Source organism: Fukomys damarensis, unplaced genomic scaffold (genome assembly GCF_012274545.1).
Source record: "Fukomys damarensis isolate Sample0158 unplaced genomic scaffold, DMR_v1.0_HiC HiC_scaffold_26, whole genome shotgun sequence".
Lineage (NCBI taxonomy): Eukaryota > Metazoa > Chordata > Mammalia > Rodentia > Bathyergidae > Fukomys > Fukomys damarensis.
The window spans coordinates 25724346-25746438 of record NW_022900938.1 but is presented as its reverse complement, the minus strand read 5'-3'; the positions used below and the strand labels follow the sequence as shown (position 1 = coordinate 25746438).

At 39.5% G+C, this 22093-nt stretch overlaps 1 protein-coding gene across 1 annotated transcript in view; it reads right to left on the bottom strand.

The window, feature by feature from the left end:
- The window catches only part of Lrp2 (LDL receptor related protein 2), a 162265-nt gene that overhangs the window by 112656 nt on the left and 27516 nt on the right, over positions 1-22093 (bottom strand). Inside the window, exons 8-17 of the mRNA XM_019204954.1 lie at positions 21621-21770; positions 19745-19864; positions 14087-14215; positions 11890-12059; positions 10621-10844; positions 9858-10064; positions 7331-7533; positions 5239-5379; positions 3260-3463; positions 693-885 (exon numbers count right to left, since the gene is read on the bottom strand). Of these exons, the coding sequence (XP_019060499.1) occupies positions 693-885; positions 3260-3463; positions 5239-5379; positions 7331-7533; positions 9858-10064; positions 10621-10844; positions 11890-12059; positions 14087-14215; positions 19745-19864; positions 21621-21770 (1741 nt within the window). The remainder of the gene's footprint in view (positions 1-692; positions 886-3259; positions 3464-5238; positions 5380-7330; positions 7534-9857; positions 10065-10620; positions 10845-11889; positions 12060-14086; positions 14216-19744; positions 19865-21620; positions 21771-22093) is intronic.

The window sequence follows — 22093 nt, the reverse complement described above, 5'->3', positions numbered from 1 at the left end:
TCTCAAAGACACACACACATGCACACACACGCACACACACACACACACACAGGTAAATGGGTGCTATACATACCTCTTTCACAAACTAGTTTGGGGATTAGATGAGATTATATGTGTAAAATGCTTGCTATATTAGTGAATTATCAGCCCTCTTTCTTTATTATTCTATACATATACAACTGCATGTCTTAGACCTGTTCTAAGCAAATATGTATGCTATAGAACATACTTAAGTAAGATAAGAACCAGAAAGGAATTCTGTGGGCTGTTCTGTCTTTTCTTGTGCAATTCCACCAAGTACAGAATGGGAAAACATGAAACTCTGTGATCTGAAAACTTTTTACCTTGACAACCACTGAACAGATTAGGCAAGTTTTTACTAAAGCAGGGAAAGAACCCGAGCCTTTCCTGATAATTCTGCTGCATAGTGGTTTCTTCCCTACCAAATCTGTGACACACTGTTTGCCACTATGAAAAAAAAAAAAATGTATGGGTGACTGGGAAAGCTGAGACTTATTAAAGTTATTTAAAAGAGATGAAGTGATTTCTTAAGCCTTTGCAAGAGGGATAAAATTTAAGATGATTTCAAGTTTTACAGTATCTGATACATGTTCCACTTACCAAATCCCTCCGGTATCACTTTTCCACGACTATAAAGGATGTACAGTTCTGGGAAACATGAACACACTTACCCAGCAATAGGATGAACCACAACTGCTCGAGGGTTATTTAAATTCTGCACTATTGCACGTCTGGATTTATCAGCAAGCCTCATGACACTGACAGTCTTAAAAGAAGCATCTGTCCAATAAAGATTCCTTGAAATCCAGTCAAAAGCCAAACTTTCAACATTTTCCACCCTGTTAGCAGTGAGAATTTCTCTTCCTAGAAATTAAAATATGGATATGGTTAAAACTAAGCATATTATGTAAGGCATACATTTTCCTACTATGCATATTTAAATTTTCTATCAGAATTAGAACACATGGAATTTTTTAAAAATACTGTAAAATGCTGAGCAGCAATATGAGATAAACCTAGAATCTATCCATTCCCTCAAAGTTTGGATCTCAAAGAATAGATATGATACTGATAAGCAGAACCAGGAGTGGCGTGGTCTGGACTTACTCCCTTACTCAACCTTCCAGAAAAAAATTCCTCATTGCAGAACATCTTGAGGAGAGATACCTGAGCTCACCTACTACCACCCCCAGACAGCTCTACTAAGCTGACACTGCCAGGTACAACCAGGGGGTGCCTGGAGGTATCACAGCCCAACCCTCTCACCAGCCTCTCACCAGCCTTTCACAGCCTTTCACAGCCACAAAGTTGCCAAGTTTGGAAAAGGCCAGCAAAGGTGCCAGAGGAAATCAGAACGAGATCCAGGAGAGAAAGGACCACTTTTCTCTCTGAAATGCTTGCACAGTTTTCCTTTTTCTTTCCTTTTCTTATGAAATATCAAACTATTATCAAAATATGCAATCACATCTTTTTTTTTTTTGCAGTAGCAAAAAAAAAAAAAAATCCTATTTCTCAAGAAAGCCCTCCATGTGCTATAACATGATTTTGGTAGTAATAACAGCTTATATTGAGTTCTTACTATAAGCCAAGAACTGGTACAAGTACTTTACATGGATTCACTTATATTCACCAGTACTCAATCAAGTAAATATCTTTACTGTGAATATTTTACAGAAGAGAGAAGCAAAGCACCATGAAAGAATGCCTCAAGGCCATTCATGAAGCAGTGAGGCCCAGAAGCAAAAATAACAGTGTAATGGGGCTTGACAGTAAGTTGCAATGGGCTTGTGGGCACAGGTTCCTGGACGTGTGGCATGAGCAAGATAGAAACATGGGATAGTTTCTCAAGAAAAGCTAGAATTGGAGGCCAAAAGAGGATGAAAACTTGCAAGTGAGAGGGGGAGAGAATGGGACTCCACATGTTCTAGGGCAAGGCTGGAGGTAGAGAGGCAATGACGGGCCGATAGAGAGAGAGATGGTCACAGGACCACAGTGGAGGAGGCAGGCAGAGGAGAGGTGCTCTTCACCCAGGCAGGAAGGAGTTAGTGTGGACACATCAGTCTGGAGGTGGCTGTGGGATAGCCACGTGAAGCATCCAAGAGACTTCTGGTTTCTGTCATGGGTCTGAGCCTCAGAGTGAAATGTGAGGAAAGACCTCCAAGCAATACAAGAAAAGAATCATCAAGAAATACAAAGAGAAGAATGTAAAAGCCAAATCTCCATCCATCAAGGTGGTAACTCTCTAAAATGATCAAGAAATAGCAGTTAAGCAAAATGCAGCATTTCATTAAAAACATGAAACAGCTACAAGAGCTTTGTGCAAGTGGCACTGGAGAACAGGGTGGGGTAAGGGTTGTAGAGAATGCGGGGTCATACGGTTTTCAGTTGCTCATAGCTAACATTATAGCTAACAAGATAGTTAATATGTTCCAGGCATGATTCTGGGTGCTTTATATGTTCCCATCTAAAATTCTGTCAACAATCTTGTGATCTGTGTAGTACTGGAATCAACATTAGTTATTTTACAGTTTAGGAAATTAAGCCATAAAGAAATGATGTAACTTGCCCAAGTTTACACAGATACAAAATGTGGGAAGTCAGAATTCAAAACCAGGAAGTCTAACTCCTGATCTGGCCCTCTTAGTTGCTATGTTACATTGCTATATTGGCATATGTACATTTTTTTTCAAATTTCAAGTTTCAAAATAGGTAGGTATGAAATCAACCTAAGAGATCATGCCATCATCCAATAAAGGACCCAGCAGTAACTGACCATAGTTTATCTGTCATTAATAATCGAGATTTTGACAGAGTCCCAATCAACCAAAAATACCAAATCCATTTCACATACAATTCCTTTCTTAGAGATTATTATTATTCTAAGCCCAATCATTGGCATGTAAGTAGCTCAGCACCCGGAGAGAAGTAGTCATCTCGTTAGCTGGCAGAACAGGAAAATCAGCTTCTAGTCAATTAACCTAGGAAAAGTTTTCAAGCACTTGACCTTTTTTTATGTTCATATTTGTTGTTGCTAAAATACAAGATTATAAGATTTTTTTTAATAAAGGAAAGGTGCTTTGTTTTAACTTGATTTCTCAATCAAAAGTATTTACTAAGCTTAGTAAAGAGCCGCTGAAAGTGAATACAATGCTACACTAACTGCATTATTAGTACAATTCTAGAAAACAGAAAAAACATGCACACACACACACACACACACACACACACACTTTCTCACCTGTGCCATCAATCTTTTGTTTGTAAATCATGTCTCTTGAGGTATCTGAAAAGAAGATAGTGTTCTCACGGGCATCAAAATCAATCCCAAGGAAAAAAGAAGGGCTCCCTGTCACCGGAAGTATGACATCCTCCTGGGTAGAGTGGGTGAGTGGGATCCCTCGCACAGCCAATTCAGATGAAAAGAGCAAGAAGTTCTTGAGCACTGTGGGAAGGGGGACACGGCACAGTCAACCACAGCATTGTTCCTAGCTTTCCCTGAAATTCCCATGAAATTACTAATATGTTCGCAAGACACATTTCATAGTTGTGAAAGGTAACACTGAAATAAGCATAACAAACTCACGAAAAACATAATTGGTAATTACTGGAAGACAAAAGATAATAACAGGATTAGAATTTTACTTTCTCCTAAGAATTTATCCTTACAATTCACTGACATAAATGGGGTCCATAGGCTTAAAATTTTTCAATAGAATTAGCTGAACATAATAGTAATTCCATCAAATTCTCAAGTTGGAATAACTTTTGTACAGAAATCTATGCTCAAGAAATCTACACTAATTTTTGTCTAGAAATCAACTTGAGGAAGAAAGAAGGATTAACAGAAATCAGGTAAAGAATTCACAAAGCAATAAGCTAGTGGAAGAACAGAAAAGAGGAGAGGAATGAAGGAATTAGGAAACAAGAACTGATGTTTTAAAGCAAAGATGGAAGAGCACACTGTAAACCTAGCGACTAGGGAAGCTAAGGCAGGAAGATCCAAGCTCAAGGCCAGCCTGGGTAACTTAGGGAGACCCTCTCTCAAACTAGAAAAGATTTTAAAAGAGGGCTGAAGATGTATCAGAGACTGACAGTATGTCAGGAATCAAAAAGCTGGTGAAGGAGGTATAGCTAAGACAAAGATAAAAATTACAGAAAGGAAATTAAAAGCTAGATAGTCTTGGGCCAGGGATTTAGCTCAGTGGTTCCACTGACTGCCTTATAAGTGCAAGGACCTGAGTTCAACCCCTGGTACCAAAGAAAAAAGCTAGATAGTCTACTATTGATAAACTAGTTATAAACATACGGCTTTTTTTTAAAGGAGTATGATTTTTTTATCTGAACAAATTTGTCTAAGCTAGAATAAAAGAATCCATATATAAAGCCCAAAGTACCATCCAGAGACAAGAATTGTCAAAGGGATAAAAGGGAGTCATAGAAGAGAAAATGAGAGAAGCAAATATCACAAAGGTTCATCGTTGGCTGAGGCCCAGGCAATGCACTAATCACGAATGCTCGTGCAGGCAACCAAAGGGAAACCTTCAAGGGAAGAATGAACCCAGCAGAACAGAAGAAGACATAAAAAAGAAAGTCTGAAGTGAAACGTAAAACACTCTATGAGGAATTGAGCCACCTCACCACTCAGAATCTTATTTTGGGATATCACAATAAAACCTGGTAGGATTAAGAGGACCACTTGGCTCGAAGAGATATAAGTGGTGGTCTAGGAAATGACAACAAAAGTGATGGGCTACTTCTCTTCGCATCAGAGTTAAGACTCATATCTAAGGCCTGATTGTAGAACACTTGCCTAGCATGCACTAGGCCCTGGGGTCAATCTTCAGCATCACTCAAACAATAAATGAATGAATGTGGAAATGGTACACGTGCTATCAAAAAGAACTCAAACTTCAAGCATATGGAATTCAAAGACCATAGTTAAAAGGAGGTAGAAGCTCCAGTAAACAAAGGGGAAACAAAGACTGAGAAAACCCTATATGTGGGAAAATCCCACAAGACAGTTTGTGCTGCCAACCCAGCTCTGTGAATAGAGGAAGGTGGTGCCTACCGAGGAAGATGCCCTGTGGGCTATAGAAAGCTTTTTCTGTAATGAAGACATCAGAGCTGGCCCGGGGCAGAGCAGAAGTTACATGGCAGAGGCCTGCACATGTGTGCCCTGTGCTGCCTGCCAGAGGACAGCCCAAATGGATTGCTTACCTACACAGTGGCGCTCATCCGAATCCAGCTCAAAGCCGAATAAGCACTTACAGCGGTAACCCACACCACCGTTATCTGTTCTGTGGCTGAGGACACACACATGCTCACAGCCCCCACTGTTATCTCCACAGGGATTGCTAGCTGGAGGGGAAAATGCATAGGGTTAATTCACAAGTTGAAACATGTACATATCCAAGACATTTAAAGTCACTGGGCCCCACAGGTGACACAGAGTAATGGGTTTACAACGCCTTGGAGCTATAGCTTCTGGTGACCACGGTACACATTCCTCCCATTTTTTTTTTTTTTATGTAATTCAAATTGGCCTTGAACTCACTATGTAGCCCTGGCTGGCAACAATCCTCCTGCCACAGCCTCCTAGCACCCAGCAGAAGGTGGAGGAGGTCCGGCACAGCTGCTCTGAGGTCCATTCTCCCTCCAGCCTGCCTGGGCCCAATCAGTGAGGACTGGGCAGCCAGCACTGAGTCTGGAATTATAGGTGTGCCCTACCATGCCCAGCTCCCTTCCATGCTCAAACAGGTGTTGGGGGGAAAAAAACAAGACTCTCATGTTTAGGTAACTATGGGATTCTTTTTCCACAATAACCGTTAACCTCCGAGATTAGAAATAACCTCCCACCAAAAAAATTTTAAAGCCTTTAGCATTCCTTTATACCATTCATAAGACATAATAAGTGACTATTAATCACTGGGTATTTATTTTGAAAGGAAGCCATCATACAACCAACAAATCCAAGAAGTATTATTTTCTCAATTTTACAAAAGGCTCCAAAAGTTTAGGTGACTTGCTCAAGATTATGCAGCAGCTACAATGCTAATGTAGGACTCAAAGCCAAGTCTTGATTCCAAAATCTTACATGTCTGCCACACAAACTAATTTATATTTCCAAAGCCACCCTCAGGGTAGTGACCTCAGAAAGCTCCCTCCACAAAGGTTGCCCCAGATCAAAATCTTAAGTTGTCTTTAGGCTTATTCTTCAAAATATTCTCTTTTCCTTCTCAAGTGGATTGATTTGAGGGGACGATCACAGCCAGATATCATTTGGAGCCAAATAATTTGCAACAACCAAATTGAGCAAGAGCAGATATGAAATGAGTAGCTCGTATATTAAGTCTGAAAACTATTTTAAATGGAGATTCTTAAAATGTTCTCAGGTTCAGTATTTATTGTCCGAGGATGATGACACTGAAGGTTATTCTAATTGCTTGTTTTTAAATCAATTTCAAATTTTAAATTTAAAACTTAAGTAATTTAAAACTAATTACTTTTGTCTTTCTCCATCCTAAAAAGACTCAGCACTTACCATGAGACTTTTAAAGTAAACATGCCTTTCTCTAAATTATAGTTGATAAATATTAAGCTTTCTATCAACATAATCTAGTATATTATTGTATTTCTTTTCCTTGATCCACAAGCAAATACAGAAAAGAACCATATACAATCCATATAGACAGGTCAGAGCCCAATTTAAAACCCTGACACAAACCAAGCTTATTGTTAAGTAACAGAAGACTAAAACAGTTATTTTTCTTTAATGAGTTGTGTTCCAGCCAGAGGGACACAACTCAGTTGGCCCATAATAGATCTAATGCAAAGCAAAAGCTGGTACTGTACAAAGCAGAGAAGGAAAAAATGGCCCAAAGCTATCTAAAATGAGCACTTAGGTATGCCATTTTCCTCAGTGATGGCCTCAGATTCCTCATGTGTCACAGGTGAGGTCTGAAATCAGAGATTTCTACCAGAAGAATGAGGAGAGAGGTGCTTTGCTGCTAGACAGGACCTGGCACATTACAGGGGCCACTAAAAATGTAGTTCTTTCTAGATTTGTCATTTTAACTCTAAAATTCATCAATTTTCCAAAATGCCTGTGATCTGATGCCAATTTCAGAGGGTTAATACTCTAGATAAGCCTTCACTTATTTGATACCAGGGATTAAACTCATGACCTTGCACTTGCCAGGCAGGCATGCCACCACTGATCTAAATCCCTGGCAGCCTTCACATATTTGAACTACCTCATTATTTACTTCCATGCTTCCTTGCAAAGGGCAGTACCAATCAGGATGCTCACCGTTGGGCTGCCTGAGGGCATGGTACACAGTCACCCCAAAGGGCCGCAGGGTAGACTGGTAGTAGATCTGAGGATGGTTATCCTCAAACTTGTTGGCCTTCATCACAGCCATCCTTGTCCAATCAGTGTAGAACACATTCTCCTCAAATAAGGTTATTGCAAAGGGATGAGGAATGAGGGAGCCTCCATGAAGTACTGTCTTCCTGTTACCAAAGAGATAGATCATACAACTCTTTATTGGTTTTGCTATTCTTTTTATAGAAGATGTAGTTAGCTCACTTAAATGCCTAAAAAGCTAGTTAACATTTTGTTCTGACATAGAATACATAGAAAGCTGTGAGACAGAAATTCCAGTACTAGTCAACCTTCTAGCTCATCTTAAATCTGGAGGGGAAGAGTTCTGTATTCTCACTTGTCCCTCTTTCCTTTAAGGTCACCTCTTCTACCAAAGGCTAAGATGTGAAAATGCATTTGAAATTCCACAGGTGGATGAGTATAACACAGATCCAAAGTCTGGAAGAAGATTCCCCCTATAGTTACTTCTGACTACACCCCTGACCATTTCTCAGCTACAGAGCAGGACAGTGAGTGTAGGGCTCAACCTCCAGCAAACACCCAGATCTGCCCAACGGCAGCACAAGGCAGCAAATCGCTCATATGCAATTTCTTGATCCAACTGTCAATGGACCATATTTCTAGGAGAAGCACAGAGTCCAGAGCTGCTTAAATAATGAGAAGAAAACAGAAGAAGCAAAACATGCTGAGCAAAGGGAAGAACACCTGCCAGGACGACCTCTGTATAAACAATGATTTTTCTGGATGGTTCCTGAGGGAGGATTCTTCTCTCTTTTGGCATAACAGAAAAACCTCAAAGAAAAATCTTAGCATCCTCTAAAAACTAAGAAGTACAAGAGAAGTACAAGAAAAGATGTGAAGATACTAACACTGGGAAGCACAAGAAAGGGAGAAAACAAGAACCTAGGGCAACAAATGAGTGCACACTTTGGAATTCTCCATAATGACAAGATGTAAGAAAGGTTTCTTTTTCACTTGGCAAATTCAGGAGCACTGAATGCCACCTGCTGGCAAACCAAGAGGCAAAGGCTTGATGGTTACAGACTGCACTCATGAACTTTGATACTTCTCTGACGGTTCCTTGTAGCTGGCAAATCACTCAAATCTTTCTCAGACTCCAGCAGTTTTATCTTTTATGCTTTGCCTTAATAGCATAAAAATATTGAAATTCTATAATGCTGAAACACACCATTGGAAAAAAGTGATTAGGCAATGTTATCAATTGTTAATATCAATTTTGACTAATACTTTGTCATTAAATTAGTTTATATTCTCAATATGGCAACCAGGAAGGAAGTCATAGTAGTAATACTCAGGCACCTCATTTAAGCAGGCAGAAATTGTTATAGGAATATATAATCCAGTGACAAATTGATATCCTTACAAAATAGAGATACAATAGAATACAAATCTAGAATAATGTTTTCATTGAGAAAACAATAAAATCAAGACATCTGAAAAATTTTAATTGGCCAGTATATTTGCTGAATGAAAAAAGAGTAGTTTTTCTTGATCAAAATTTGAAGAATGTTTATATGATGTACAATCTCCCCCAGTACCGGGGATCGAACTCAGAACCTTGTGCTTGCCAGGCATGTGTGGCACCACTGAGCTATATCCCCAGCCATGAAGAGTGGATTTTTCACCATTTTTTAAAACAGCAAAAAGAGAGGATTGAAAATAGTTATAACTTAATTAATTTAGTTAGAATGCACTCAGATTCAGAAGATTAAGAAAAAAGTAAGCGATGTTCAAAATTTCAATGCTGCTACTTAAGTGTCTCTAAAAATATAAAGAATTTCTCCTGAGATTCAGCTCTGTGGTAGGTAGGGCACATGGTAAGCATGTGAGACCCTGGATTCAATCACCAGCACAAAAGAAAGAGAGAGGGAGAGAGAAAGAGAGATAGGGGTTGAGGGGGGAGAGGAAGGAAGGAAGACAGAGAGAAAATGAAAGAAAGGAAGTAACAAGGGAGGGACGAAGGGAAAAGAGAAAAAGAATAAAGTAATTTTTCCTTGAAATCTGAAATATATAAAAATAGGAAAAATTCAATTAATTCCCATGGGATAATTTTAAGTAAATAATAAAAATGCATTTATTTATGGAGGAAAAGTTAGAAAACTAAAAAGTGGTCTTGAGAAACAAAGCAAAGGGGACCCAGAAAAACGAATGGACTCAAAAGTACACGAAAATAACATGCTTCATCCAGGCAGAGTGTTAGGGGGTGTGGTAATTAAAGGACAAACATTCTAGATAATATTGAATGCTATTATGGAACACAAGAAAAGTTAACAAAACGCAGAGCAGGTCACTAAATGCAAATGTCAACAAAAAGGTCGCAAAAGCTATTTTGTGAACCGTCGAAGTCGTATTTTCATTCTGGTGTGCCTCATGCCAATTTTATATACAGTACTTTTCTCCACAGTTAAAGCCATAAAACAATATTTCTTACCTCTGAATTCCATCGTAAGTTACAGTTTCAATGTAATCAAATCGGGGGTCAACCCAGTAAACACGCTTGGCTAACAGGTCCAGAGTGATCCCAGCAGGCCATCCTAGCTTTGTCTTTACCAAGTCCTTCCGGTTGCTGCCATCCATGAAAGCCCTTTCCAACGTAGGTTCCCCAGAGAGGCTCTCCCAGTCTGAGAAAAATAAATAACTACAAGAGAAGAGCAAAAGCTGAAAGAATCTGTGGTTTCACAAGTTTTACCTCGAAAACATTTTTGGTGATAGTATGTTCAGATCGATGGAATTTCCCACTGACTAGCAAACCACAGGAGTATAAAATAATGGAAATAAAAAGCATTAAGCAAGCATGTTAGGGGGATGGCACCTGACTGTAATGACAGCACTCAGAGGGGCGGATGCAGGAGGATCAAAAGTGCATGGCTAACCTGGGCAACTTAGCAAGACAGCCTCAAAATAAAATTTTCTCAAAAGTCATGGAGAAGTAGCTAAGTGGTCATGCATTTGGCCAGCACTCAAATAAAATATCAAATAGTATACCCACTGGTGTGTTTGAATCACTCATCCTCAAATGGGATTATATTTAGTAAATTCCTATGAATACAGACATAAAATAAACAAGGATTCTATAATGAAGCGCCTAAGAGAAATCAGAATTAATCTCCAATTAATCTGTTGGATGCTTAATACTTAGGGACAGAGATAAAATTCTAAAAATGCAGAAATCAGTATGTTTTCACGTCACTTACCCAACAGTTGGGTCCACGGCAACTCCTCTAGGGTGCCCCAAGTTTTCAGCTATGAGGGTAAACCGGTGGCTTCCATCCAAGTTTACCATATCTATGCGGCTGACCCTAGTCTCTACTATGTAAAGTTTATTGTTAACCCAGTCCACAGCCAAATTCTCTGGGGTCTCAACAGAAACATTGACAATTTCTTGGATCTTTAAACTATTCATGTCAATTGAAAAAACCTGAAAGAAAAATCCAAATTATTATTCTTAAGCATGACTGCAGGCACTGTTCACTTCATTTGGTGTATCTACTTTGCAGTCATCTGGACCTTGAAAACAAATTCACTGGAGGCTTACTATTTAGATCACAAGGTGTAGCCTGGGGAGGCTGCTCAGTAGTGGTAGAGAGCGCTTGCCTAGATCACAAAGTTACTGGAAGAAAACATGTTTCTTTCAAAGCATAGATTTAATTTCTGATTTTTTCTAAGAATTTCCCATTCCTAGTGGTTTTCAAAAGTCTAATTAAAGACTAGATTTTCTTTTTTTGGTGGGTGGCAGGTTTATTTTGATTCTTGATGATTCTTAGTTGTAATCAAATCAGGACTGCTAATAATCCAAATTCTCAATATTTAGAAATCTTACGCATGTTATCATGTAAGTGAATTAGAATTTTATTAATGGTACAAGGAAATGTAAGGGGAATAAATAAATAAAATTCCATAACTCTTTAGGTGACTCTAAAATTTGTGTCTTAAAAATCTCTACTGCATTACTCAAAGTTGAAACTAAATCCATCACACTTTTCAAATAAGACAATATAATGAAATTTTGGCTGTTAAACAAAATACTGTCAATATTTGTTACCCAGTCCTCAATTACAGTTCCATTTAGAAGATGAAGAAGATAAAAATCTGATTTTTATCATCCAGGAAAACAGAGGGCACTTTACATTTTAAATGATCAAGTTTCAAAAATTACTACCAATATCTATCCAGTTTTGAAAGAATGTCTACTATTTCTTTTAATTAGGCTTTTGGACTCCTTTTTGAATAAAATTAAAAGTTGCTCAAGGTTAATCCATATAATAGGCTGCTTTGTTTAACAGGTCGCATGTAATAGTATAGCAAGGAAAAGGTGCTGATTAACATAAACTATCTCAAGGGCCTTTTTGTTAGAAAACAAAGGAACTTTTCCCTCTACTCCCCTAAAAAACGAACAGCTCTCAACACTTTGTACCTGAAGTTCTATTCAACCTCCAAGCCACACTCCTGAAATTTCTATTTACCTTATCTTCCAAGAGGTCTGTCCAAAAAACTTTGTGCTCACGATAGTGAAAATCCACACCCATGGCCATTCCACGATTTTGAGAATGTACTAGAATCTCAAAGCTCCTTCCATGAATGTCACCAATTACCAAATCCCGACCATTGGAGAAGATAATAGAGGCCTCGTGAACTAAATGTGAAGATGGAAAGCATTATCACTCCTTCAGGTGAGCAAAGATGGTCAAGTAACTTACAACTGACACATTTTCTGATTTTTTTAAGTGCACTCTTCTGTTATCTTATTTGATTCTAAAATAAACCTGAGACAGATAACAGTCATTCTACCCATTTTACAGATGAGCAAAAGCACAAAGATGCTCAATGAAGTATCCAAAACCACAGCAATTTAGGAACAGAATATGGCAAGACTTCAAGGGTCCTAACTACTAGTCCAAAGCCCTTTCACTGACAAAGAAAAGAATATTTGAGGTATTTGATGATAGGGGCATCTTACCTCCATGTGCAATTTTAGATTGTGTTAAACATAGAACGTGTTATAATGATTACGTGCACTAAGCTATATACTTGTAAGTATGCAAAATGACATAAGAATAATTTTATTTGTAGCAGTCTTAATTTGTAAGAGCTAAAGATAAAAAATGATTTAAAAGTTCATCAGTAGGGAACTAAATAAGTTATATGCATGTGAAAATGGAATATCAATGCAACTATAAAAAAGAATTTTATGGGCTGATGTGGAAAGCTTTAAAAAATATATTAAGTGATATTAGCAACATGCAGAACTGTACATAGTTTATTAGCATATTCATAAAACTAAGTCTATATATATCTGTACATTCTTACTTATGCCATTTAAAATTTCTAGAATTGAAATAAAGAAGCAGAAATGTAAGTCAGACATGGTGACACATGCCTGAAATCCCAGCACTCTGAGGCAGGGAGATCATAAGTTCAAGCCGAGCCTGGACAATTTAGCAATTTAGTAAGACAATGTCTCAAAATAAAAACCATAAAAAGGACTCAGGATATAGCTCAGTACAAAGGCTCTGGGTTCGATCCCAGGTACCACAAAAAAGAAAAGAAAAAAGAAGGAAGGGAGGGGGGGAAAACAGCAATTACCCATGGGAAAAAAGTGGAAACTTGGTGTAAAGGAGCAGACATAAAGAGGGATAACTTTAGAGCTTTCTTTTTAAAAAAATCTAAAATTTTAATGAGCATAATTACCTGTTCAAAATTAAATAAAGTTTCTTAAAAATGAGCTGTACCTAAAAGTACACAACATATCAAGTATTTCTATGCAAAAACAACTAGAAAATCAACCATTCGTGGATCACATGAGCAGTGAAGCTTCAGAAGGCATTGAAGTCAGTTAAAAACCAAGTGTGAAACAACAGTGGCAAAAAGCAGTTAATGCCTTGGGGTGTGGTTCAGCGGCAGGTGCATGCCTAGAATGCACAAGGCCCTGGGTTCCCTCCCCGGCACCACAGAAAGAAAGAAAAGAAAAAGAAAAGCGGGGCAGAGGAGAAGGGAGTTAAAACTGAGACCCAGATACCCACAATGACAAAAGTGCTTTGGAGTACCATAGCACAGCTAGACTGATTCCCAAAATGAGGGTATTCACACAAACTGTAATCCAAACTTGGCATGTCTGTTTTGAAATGCTCCTAAATTTCACATAAATAATGCCCAAATGACATCTCTAGATAGTTGTCACCCACATTTGTAGTAGGTAAATTAATTAAAAGTGAAATATCCAAGTCAGTCAAACACAGGCCTAAGACTTACTCCACAATTAAATGCAGGGAGTGACATAATAGAATAGGCAATAAAGAAACCAGCAGGGACAAGGGGAAAAAATGAGAACGAAGACCTGTCATGTAGAGGTACAAGGTCCCAACGATGAATGTAACTGTACTGTATCCCCAAAATGTACCAATAAACTCAATTTAAAAAAATAATAAAATAAAAAATAAAGAAACCAATACAACGCATTAATAATGGTCACCATTAATGTACAAATTGGTCCTTAATAAAGGACAAATAATGCTGCCCCGTCCTTCTCGCAGCAGGAGCCATCCCTGATCTATGATAAAACCTTGCCACCAGCATAAATGCTCAGCTTTCGTCTGTCAACAGCTGTGGAAGGAAGACATCAGCAGCTCACTGTTCAGAGATACAAGGTCCAGACGCACTCACAGGAAGCATTAGCTCTGCAATGCCGCTCACGCTCCATCACATATCCTTCTTCACAGCCACACTGGTGATGGCCCACGCGGCTCTCACACTTCTGGTCACAAATGCCCCATATCTGGCAATCATCAAAAGCTGCCACAGGAGAAAAACACATTTACACTCATGTTCATCAACACCTCTTGAGTACTTTCAGACTAAAATCCTGAACAAGAAGTCATATGCCTGTTCTCTATAGAAAGGCATAATAAGCTGCAGCAGACAATGAAAAAGGATATCAACATGAAGGGCAACTTTATAGAAGATGCACAGCCTGCATGGATTCATGGTCCTGTGGCATTGTATTTCTTTGATTACCATTGGCCTACAAAATACCCGTATATGAATTTTAGTATAAATACTTCCCTTTAAAACTGCACTTTCCAAATGGTAGCCACTGAGTACTGGTCACCAAATTGGAGAGTGAAGATATAGAATTATACTGCCATCTCTCAGAATAAAGTCAGACACTTCTTGGTCCCTGCCCCTCAAGAAGATATAATATGTGGCTGCAATGAAGTGTTTGGAAAGCTCTGTGTACCCAGCTGTCTTTCCTTTGAAATAGAAATGTCACAATCAAACCTAAACTTATTTTCAAGACATGAAAATATTGGCTACTTACTCACTGACTTATTATTTATCCATTTAATACATGCATAGTGACACTCTCGTATTTGAAAGACCTCTGTTCATTTCCACATAAGTCCAGTTCTATTTTCAATATATTTGACAGAAACAATATGGGGTGGGAGGGCACAACAACATAATTAAAAATGTCTTTCTTAATGATTATATGGCCAGGAAGCGAGCCCTTACCAGAAAAAAATTAATAATAATAATGATGATGATGATTGTATGCATTGAGGGGTGCACAATTTACCCCAGCTTTTGTAGATAGCTGGTGTCCAATATTTTTCATTTGACCTCCAAATCGACGACCACTGTCCATCATCCTGCACCTGCTCTCTTCCCCAAGAGGATAATCACCATGGCCTACAGCAACAAGAGTCCTGTTCCTTCTGGCCTTAGGAAAGTCTCAAAATCATCACTTCTGAAACCACTACACCCTTGGGTCTAGAACTGTCCAAATTTCTAGAACCTGGCTTTGTTTGCAGCAGAGGTTGGAGTTTTGGAGTGTTGAACCTTGTCACATTTGCCACGTGACCAACCATCATTCCATGACTAAAATCAAAAAGCCCAGGAAGGTTCTGGGACCGAGTCAAGCATTCCAGTTTTTCTCCAGGCCCTATGCGACAGCTTGGACCAGCACAACCTTCTTGCCAAGGACCATGACTAATCAAAGAGGGAAAAAATTCAATCCAATCCAGATACAACATGGTACAAAGCCACGTGGGTGTGAAAGGCCCTTGCGGATGAATCTCCTCCTCTCAGGGCTTTGCCTCAGTAGGAACGAAAGTACAGGGCATTTATTTCCCCTACACTCACACAATGTCACAATCTCATCTTGAACTCAAGACACATGAGACTACAGTATGTCTACAGGTCTGGATCACCCTGGGAGCAGGAGTTCCAATGTCAACAGAAGGAAACCAAAGGCAAAGTTGTAACCAGCAAGCTTGGGCACAAATGCCCTTCCTATCACTGGTGCTCCAAGACATTTACAGATTCCAATGGGTGTATAAAATCACCATCTCTTTCAATGACCAAGATTTCATCCTTGAGTTCCTTATGGTGTTCATCACCAGCCAAAGTAAAAATAAGAAAATAAAGTAGAATTGAGGATATTCATGAGAGTAGAAAAGACTATAGAAACCATGTAAAACCCTGAAGCAATACCTTACCATCCCCCCACACCCACATGGCCCATTATCTTTATCTGTTTTTCTTTCCTTTTTATTCTTTGCCCCTCCTACCAACAAATACTGCTTTGAAAATCATTCAAAAACCCCTTTTTAGGTTAGACCCCTTTGGACACCCTGATCCATCTGCTGCGTAAAACCCCACCATGCTGAATGACCTTCCTGCCCTAACTCCTCACCACGATGTCATTCTATCAACAAACAGCATGTCCTGTCAATCACAAACAATGAGGATGGTAAACGGTCTCAGCACGCCACCGAGGTTCCGAGGCCAAGACACCACATTTCACGGCAGGATTATTCAGTTCTGTTCTTGGTTACCATAGAGGCACTCACGGGAGAGCCATATCTGAGATGATAAACGCTGCACAGGTTCTATCACCTGGAGCCGCTGCAATGATTCAGCCGCACAGAAGACCGCAGCTGTCCTGACAGGTTGTTGAATCGAAATGCTTGACAGAGCAAACCAAAACAATTTCCCTACAATTTCAGCTCAGCTTAAAAAAGCATAACATAATATTATATGTTTTAAACTACAGACTTCTCTCATTTGAAGCAAATATGAAATAAATGTTAAGCCTGCTTCAAAACTCAGGGACAAACCGTGCATTCATGAAGATCAGGGAAGGTCACAGGAAAGGTCTCTGCAGGTGGCAAGAGGCCTCATGTTCACCAAGGCCCTCAAACACAGATTTCTGAGCTTATCTCCAAATGAGGCTGTCTGTGGTAAAGACCCAGAAAAGTACTGAGTGGGCTGAACGATGTCTGTGGAACTCCAAACCTGCAGATCAGTATTAGATCACACTACTTTCAATGTGCTGTGAATGGACTCAGTTCGGTACATCCTGTACTTCATTTGCACAGCCTAACACTGCAATTTTCTTACTACATTCACTAGAAGTTTACATGTAAATTTTTATAACACAGTGATGTAGTTATGGCGGAGGCTGTAAACAACTGAAGCGTGGAAATCTCTGACATCTAAGAGGCCTTCACACTTGGAAATATAAGCCAGGGCTCATCAGACTCACACACTGGAAAGGAGGGAAATGTGCTAAGTGAGCTCCACAGTGGAGGAAAGACTGAAAACAGCTTGTGGGCATCACAGGCCCCAACTAGGAATTCTGTAAGAAGAAATCACTTTCACTGAAAAGACTTTCAGGCCTATCAAGTTTCAACTGTGAAATAGCTCAACCCAAGCTCCTCTTTGTAGGTTGAGAAAGGAAAAAGAGAAAAGCCGACGTAATTCTGAGAACATGGCTTCTAGTGTTTCTACTGGAATTCCCCTTCTACTCAGAGAACAGGAACGTGCCTACAGGACTAAAGAACGGGAAATGGACTGGCAGCTGGGTGGCAGTAAAGGGGGACAGAGAGCCTGACATTTGCCAAAAACAAAGAAAGGGGCAGCCTCATCCCCCACAGACAGCACCACTCCAAGTCAGAGAGGGTGCTGCCCACGGAGAAGTGCCAGAGCGTAAGGGCAGGGCTGCCGGTCCGAAAGCCCCTCCCACATGAGAACATGCACAGGGGGTCTGAATCCCTTAACTATATCCCCAGTTCAACAATAATGATAGTAATAATAACAACAACAGAAAATCTGTTCTGAGATCAGGGGCCGATCACAGTGTTTTCTTTACAAAATGTTCTGAAATGATTAAGAATTGGGGATTTTTTAGCCAGGTGTGGTGGCACATGTCTATATTCCCAACACTCTGGGTGGATGAGGCAGGAGGATTGGAAATTTAGCCCAGCCTGAGAAACTTAGCAATTTTATGAGATCCTGCCTCAGAATCAAAAGGTAACAAGGGCTAGAGAGTAGCTCAGCGTAAGAAGGCCCGGGTTCAATCCTCCATATTCAAAAAAAAAAAGAAAGAAAGAAAAAGAAAAAATGCTTTCAATCTCCAAGACCTCTCAGGCTGACTTGAATGAACCACTTGATCTTATCACATCTTGCCAAACACAGTTGCTTAAGAGGATCATTTAGGTCATGGGCAAAGCTTGAGATGTGGTCTTACCTAAAATTACCTACTTTGAGCACCACAAGCACAACTTCGATTGGATTGCTCCACCAAGTATGAAAAATCAGTCTTTCTTGGCTTATGATGGTAAACCAACCCACTATGATAGTCCTCAATAACACTTAGGAGCCGGGCATGGTGGCGCACGCCTGTAATCCCAGCACTCGGGAGGCTGAGGCAGGAGGATCGCTGTGAGTTCGAGACCAGCCTGGGCTACATAGTGAGTTCCAGGTCAGTCTCAATTACATAGGGAGACCCTGTCTCAAAAAACCAAAACAAAATAATAAATAAATAATAACACTTAGGAAAAAACTTTCTCAAGTTTTTTTTTCTCAAGAATCTCAAGTTAAATTTACAAACCAGAGTTTATTTCTGGTATCAAAAGTTTTTCCTGGCTATAAGTAGTTATTAAGAGCAACATTATAAAGGTATAACTATGTTAGAAGCCAGCAGCTAGAAGTACAACCTGAATAACTTCATTAGGTTTCCCCAAATTCAGTTTTTTTTGCTATGGGGGTATTTTTGGGTGGTGCTGGGGATTGATCCTATGCCTTCATAGGGAGCTACATCCCAGTCTTCTCATATTTTTTGTCTTGAGAGAAGGTCTCATTAAACCACTAAGACACCTAGGCAGGGCTCAAACCTGTGATCCTCCTGCCTCAGCCTCTCAGTGTACTGAGGTTATAGGCTTGTGCCACCATGCCTAGCAAATTCAATATTGTTTGTGAAATCAAATTAAAATTTTAGAAATTTATTTCAGAAGAAATATTTCATAAAAGTCTTTCTTATATATATCCTGTTTGTCCAGGAATCCCTAAAGAACCTCAAATTTTCAGGACTGTTGAAGAACATAAATCCTGGGAAAATTTTTAGTTATCACGTTTTAGAGATCCACAAAAAAGCAAACTGAATTTTATTGAATAGTTCCAATTGCTTCTCACATTCCTTATCCCATCACCAGAAAACATAGTTATTTTAAACTAATGTTATCACATTCTGTAAATGTTTGTTGTTCATATATCAAAAATAAGAACAATGGAGATAGAAATCACAGCATTAAAAACTCACTGCTAAAATCCTAAGAAACAGAACACAGACACTATGTCGAACTCTCTCAACACAAGGCTCTATTCTAATCATGGTGGAATACAAAATTGGCATCAGAATCAAAAAGATGTCCAGGTATTATAACTCAGATAGAAAAGAGCTGGGGGAGCATTTGGTGTCTACTCAAGGGCAGTGGCCAGCTGAAAACACCATGAGGAAGAATTTGCTGTCTTGAATGCTACTTCCAAGCTGAGGTGAAAACCAGTGGAATTCACACCCAGCACAGCACAAGCAGTGGCCTGTCAACGTGGTCACCTACGCAGCAACCTGGTGGTCCTCTGCTCTGTCAAGTGACAAGTCTTTACTTCCTGGGCCCTAGAGAACTGTTCTTGTTGTTTGTTTTGCTTTTTGAAATGTAGCCCGGGCTGGCCTGGAATTCATAATCCTCTGGCCTCAGTCTCCCCCGTGCTGGGATTACAGGTGTCCTGGGGACGTTTGTGTATCCTGGAAAAGAGGCCAGGCAAACAGAAGAGAAGTGCTTGATGGGTTCAAGAGAACATCTATTTACCAACCACATGGATGGAAGCACTTCAGTATCCAGTAACCAGCAGAGCTGTACCGACCCTGCTTCCAAACACTTAAAAAAAAACATAAAAGGACCACCTGCATTATCAGGTAGAGGCCGGCCGCACTTGGTGGAGAATGTGATGAATGACTAGGAGCACCCACCTCTCACTTACCAACACAGGTTCTGCTGTCGTTCTGGTTGATGACATAACCTGGAGGACAAAAACAGGCTCCTCCATAGGGCGTCTTATGGCATTGGAATCCACAGTCTAAAACAGAGCACAGACTAGTCCCTAAACAGAGGAAGAAAAAAGGTATTAATTAATGGTGACCTCTGGCAAAACTAATCTAGTAACAGCTTCTTTTCCCATGAGTAAAAGTACATAGCAGTTGCTGGGAGTGGTGATACAAGCCTATAATCTCAGCACTTGGGAGGCTGAGGCAGGAGGATCACTGTGAGTTCAAGACCAGCCTGGGCTACATAGTGAGTTCCAGGTCAGTCTCAACTACATAGTGAGAACCTGTCTCAAAAAGAAAAAAAAATTAAAAAGCACATAGTAGAGGTATAGGAAAAATCAAACTTTACTGCCATATTATGCAGTAAAAGTATAGCCCATTTTTTTTTAAATTCCTTTTTGAAAGTTATTACTAAGGATATATACAAGTATAAGTCATCAAAAATGCTGTTTATGCAAAAATAAGATTATATGTCTACTCAATGAAATGTAAAAAAATGCCATAAAGCCTCAGCATATTTAAATATTATAAGTTCAGTCAGGGGAAAAAACAATCCTTGGGGTTACAGTTACATGGGCCCTTCTGGGCAACTGTTGGAATAGTGTGTCACTGAGGAGACGAGGGTCATATACTGTGTTCCTCTACAGGACAATCAGCTCTCCACAGAGTCGACAGGCTGACTGCAGGGAAATATTGTGGATATTCTAGCCACCAGGGGGGAAAAAAACCTGACTTCAAGCAGTTTCCTCATAAATGAGTGTGACTACACAAGACATCAAACAACACTGCATGACCAACTCAAGTTTACTATAGGAAAATAACAGAATAATCCAGGAACCTAAAGCCTTTTAAGTCTTCACATCTTCTTTATTAGTGGGTTTCATTTAGCAGATATGTACGTGCATATAACATACTTGAATCATTTTTGTCACCTCATCACCCATTTTGTGCCACCATCTTCCCCTTTATTTCTCTCTTGCCTAATTGTTCTGGCTGAAATTTAAGAATTTTATTGAATAGGAGTGATAAGAGTGGATATCCTTCCTCATTTAGTCCTGATTTATTTTTTTTTTTTTTTTGGTACCTCTAGACATTCTTTTCCATAAGGCAAGGAATGAAACCTCTGGAGATACAGCTTAGTAGCAGCATGCTTGCTTAGCAGGCAGGAGTGCCTGGGTTTGACCCCAACAGCACAAAAAAGCAATAGCTATAATTAAATCCTCTGAACATCAAAACTGTCAATAAAACAAATCTTCCTGTTGGATGGAGACGCCATAGATTTTTTTTAAACTCTTCCCCATCAAGAAAGAGAATCTACTTCTTCCATCTTTTCTGATCTCAGCTGAGTGATGCTGTGGTCAGTAAGACATTAGCAAACACGACATAAGCCAATGCTTAAAATTCCTTCAGCACTGAGCTTTGCTCTTTCTACCACCATGAAACAGGCTTGGATTAACTTAATCTTTTATTATTTTTTAAATAAAAGAAGACAATTTATTTGAAGGTGGAGAGAAGAGAAGAGAGAAATGGCAGACAAGCTACTCTGGACGAGTACAGAGCATTCAGAAGGCAAGTATTCTAGCCTAAGCTTTTATCGCAACATTTTGACATGCAAATGACCTGTGGTAGGCCTGAAGAACTATCCAGCCAGCTCACAGATCTGTCAGAAATAATAAATGTATCATTTAAGCCACTAAGTCTTGGGGTACTCTATTGTGCAAATGCCAACTAATATGGCCCTCTATGTTTGAGAATTGTAGAAACACAGAAACATTTTATCTGAAAGCTACCCAGATAAACTCCCACACTCACCACAAGAACTTCCACTAGCAGTAGTGTTTTCATCTTCTCCTCTTGGACAATCTGAAATCCCATCACAAACTTGAAAAATGGAGATGCACTGTCCAGAGTTTGGGCAAGGCCATTCTCTCGGGTAACATGAATGACGACGCTGGTTGCTCTCTGTAAAGGAAAAACAGAAGAAGTAGAGTCAGCTCTTCTTTAATCTATGACTAAGACTGGATATAGGCCAGGTGGACAGAAATCTACAAAATGACCTATAAGTTACAATAAACTTGTAGTTTCTACCACTAGTTTTTATTCAGAAGTGTCAAAATGGAATGAAGTCACACTTTTTCTGGAGGAGACAGTCCTCCTTGGCCAAACTATGAGACTAAGAAACAAATAAAAACAAACCAAAACAAAAAGTGGGCCAGGGATTTAGCTCAGTGGTGCCGCTGCCCACCTCAAAAGCGCAAGGTCCAGAGTTCAATCCCTGGTACCCC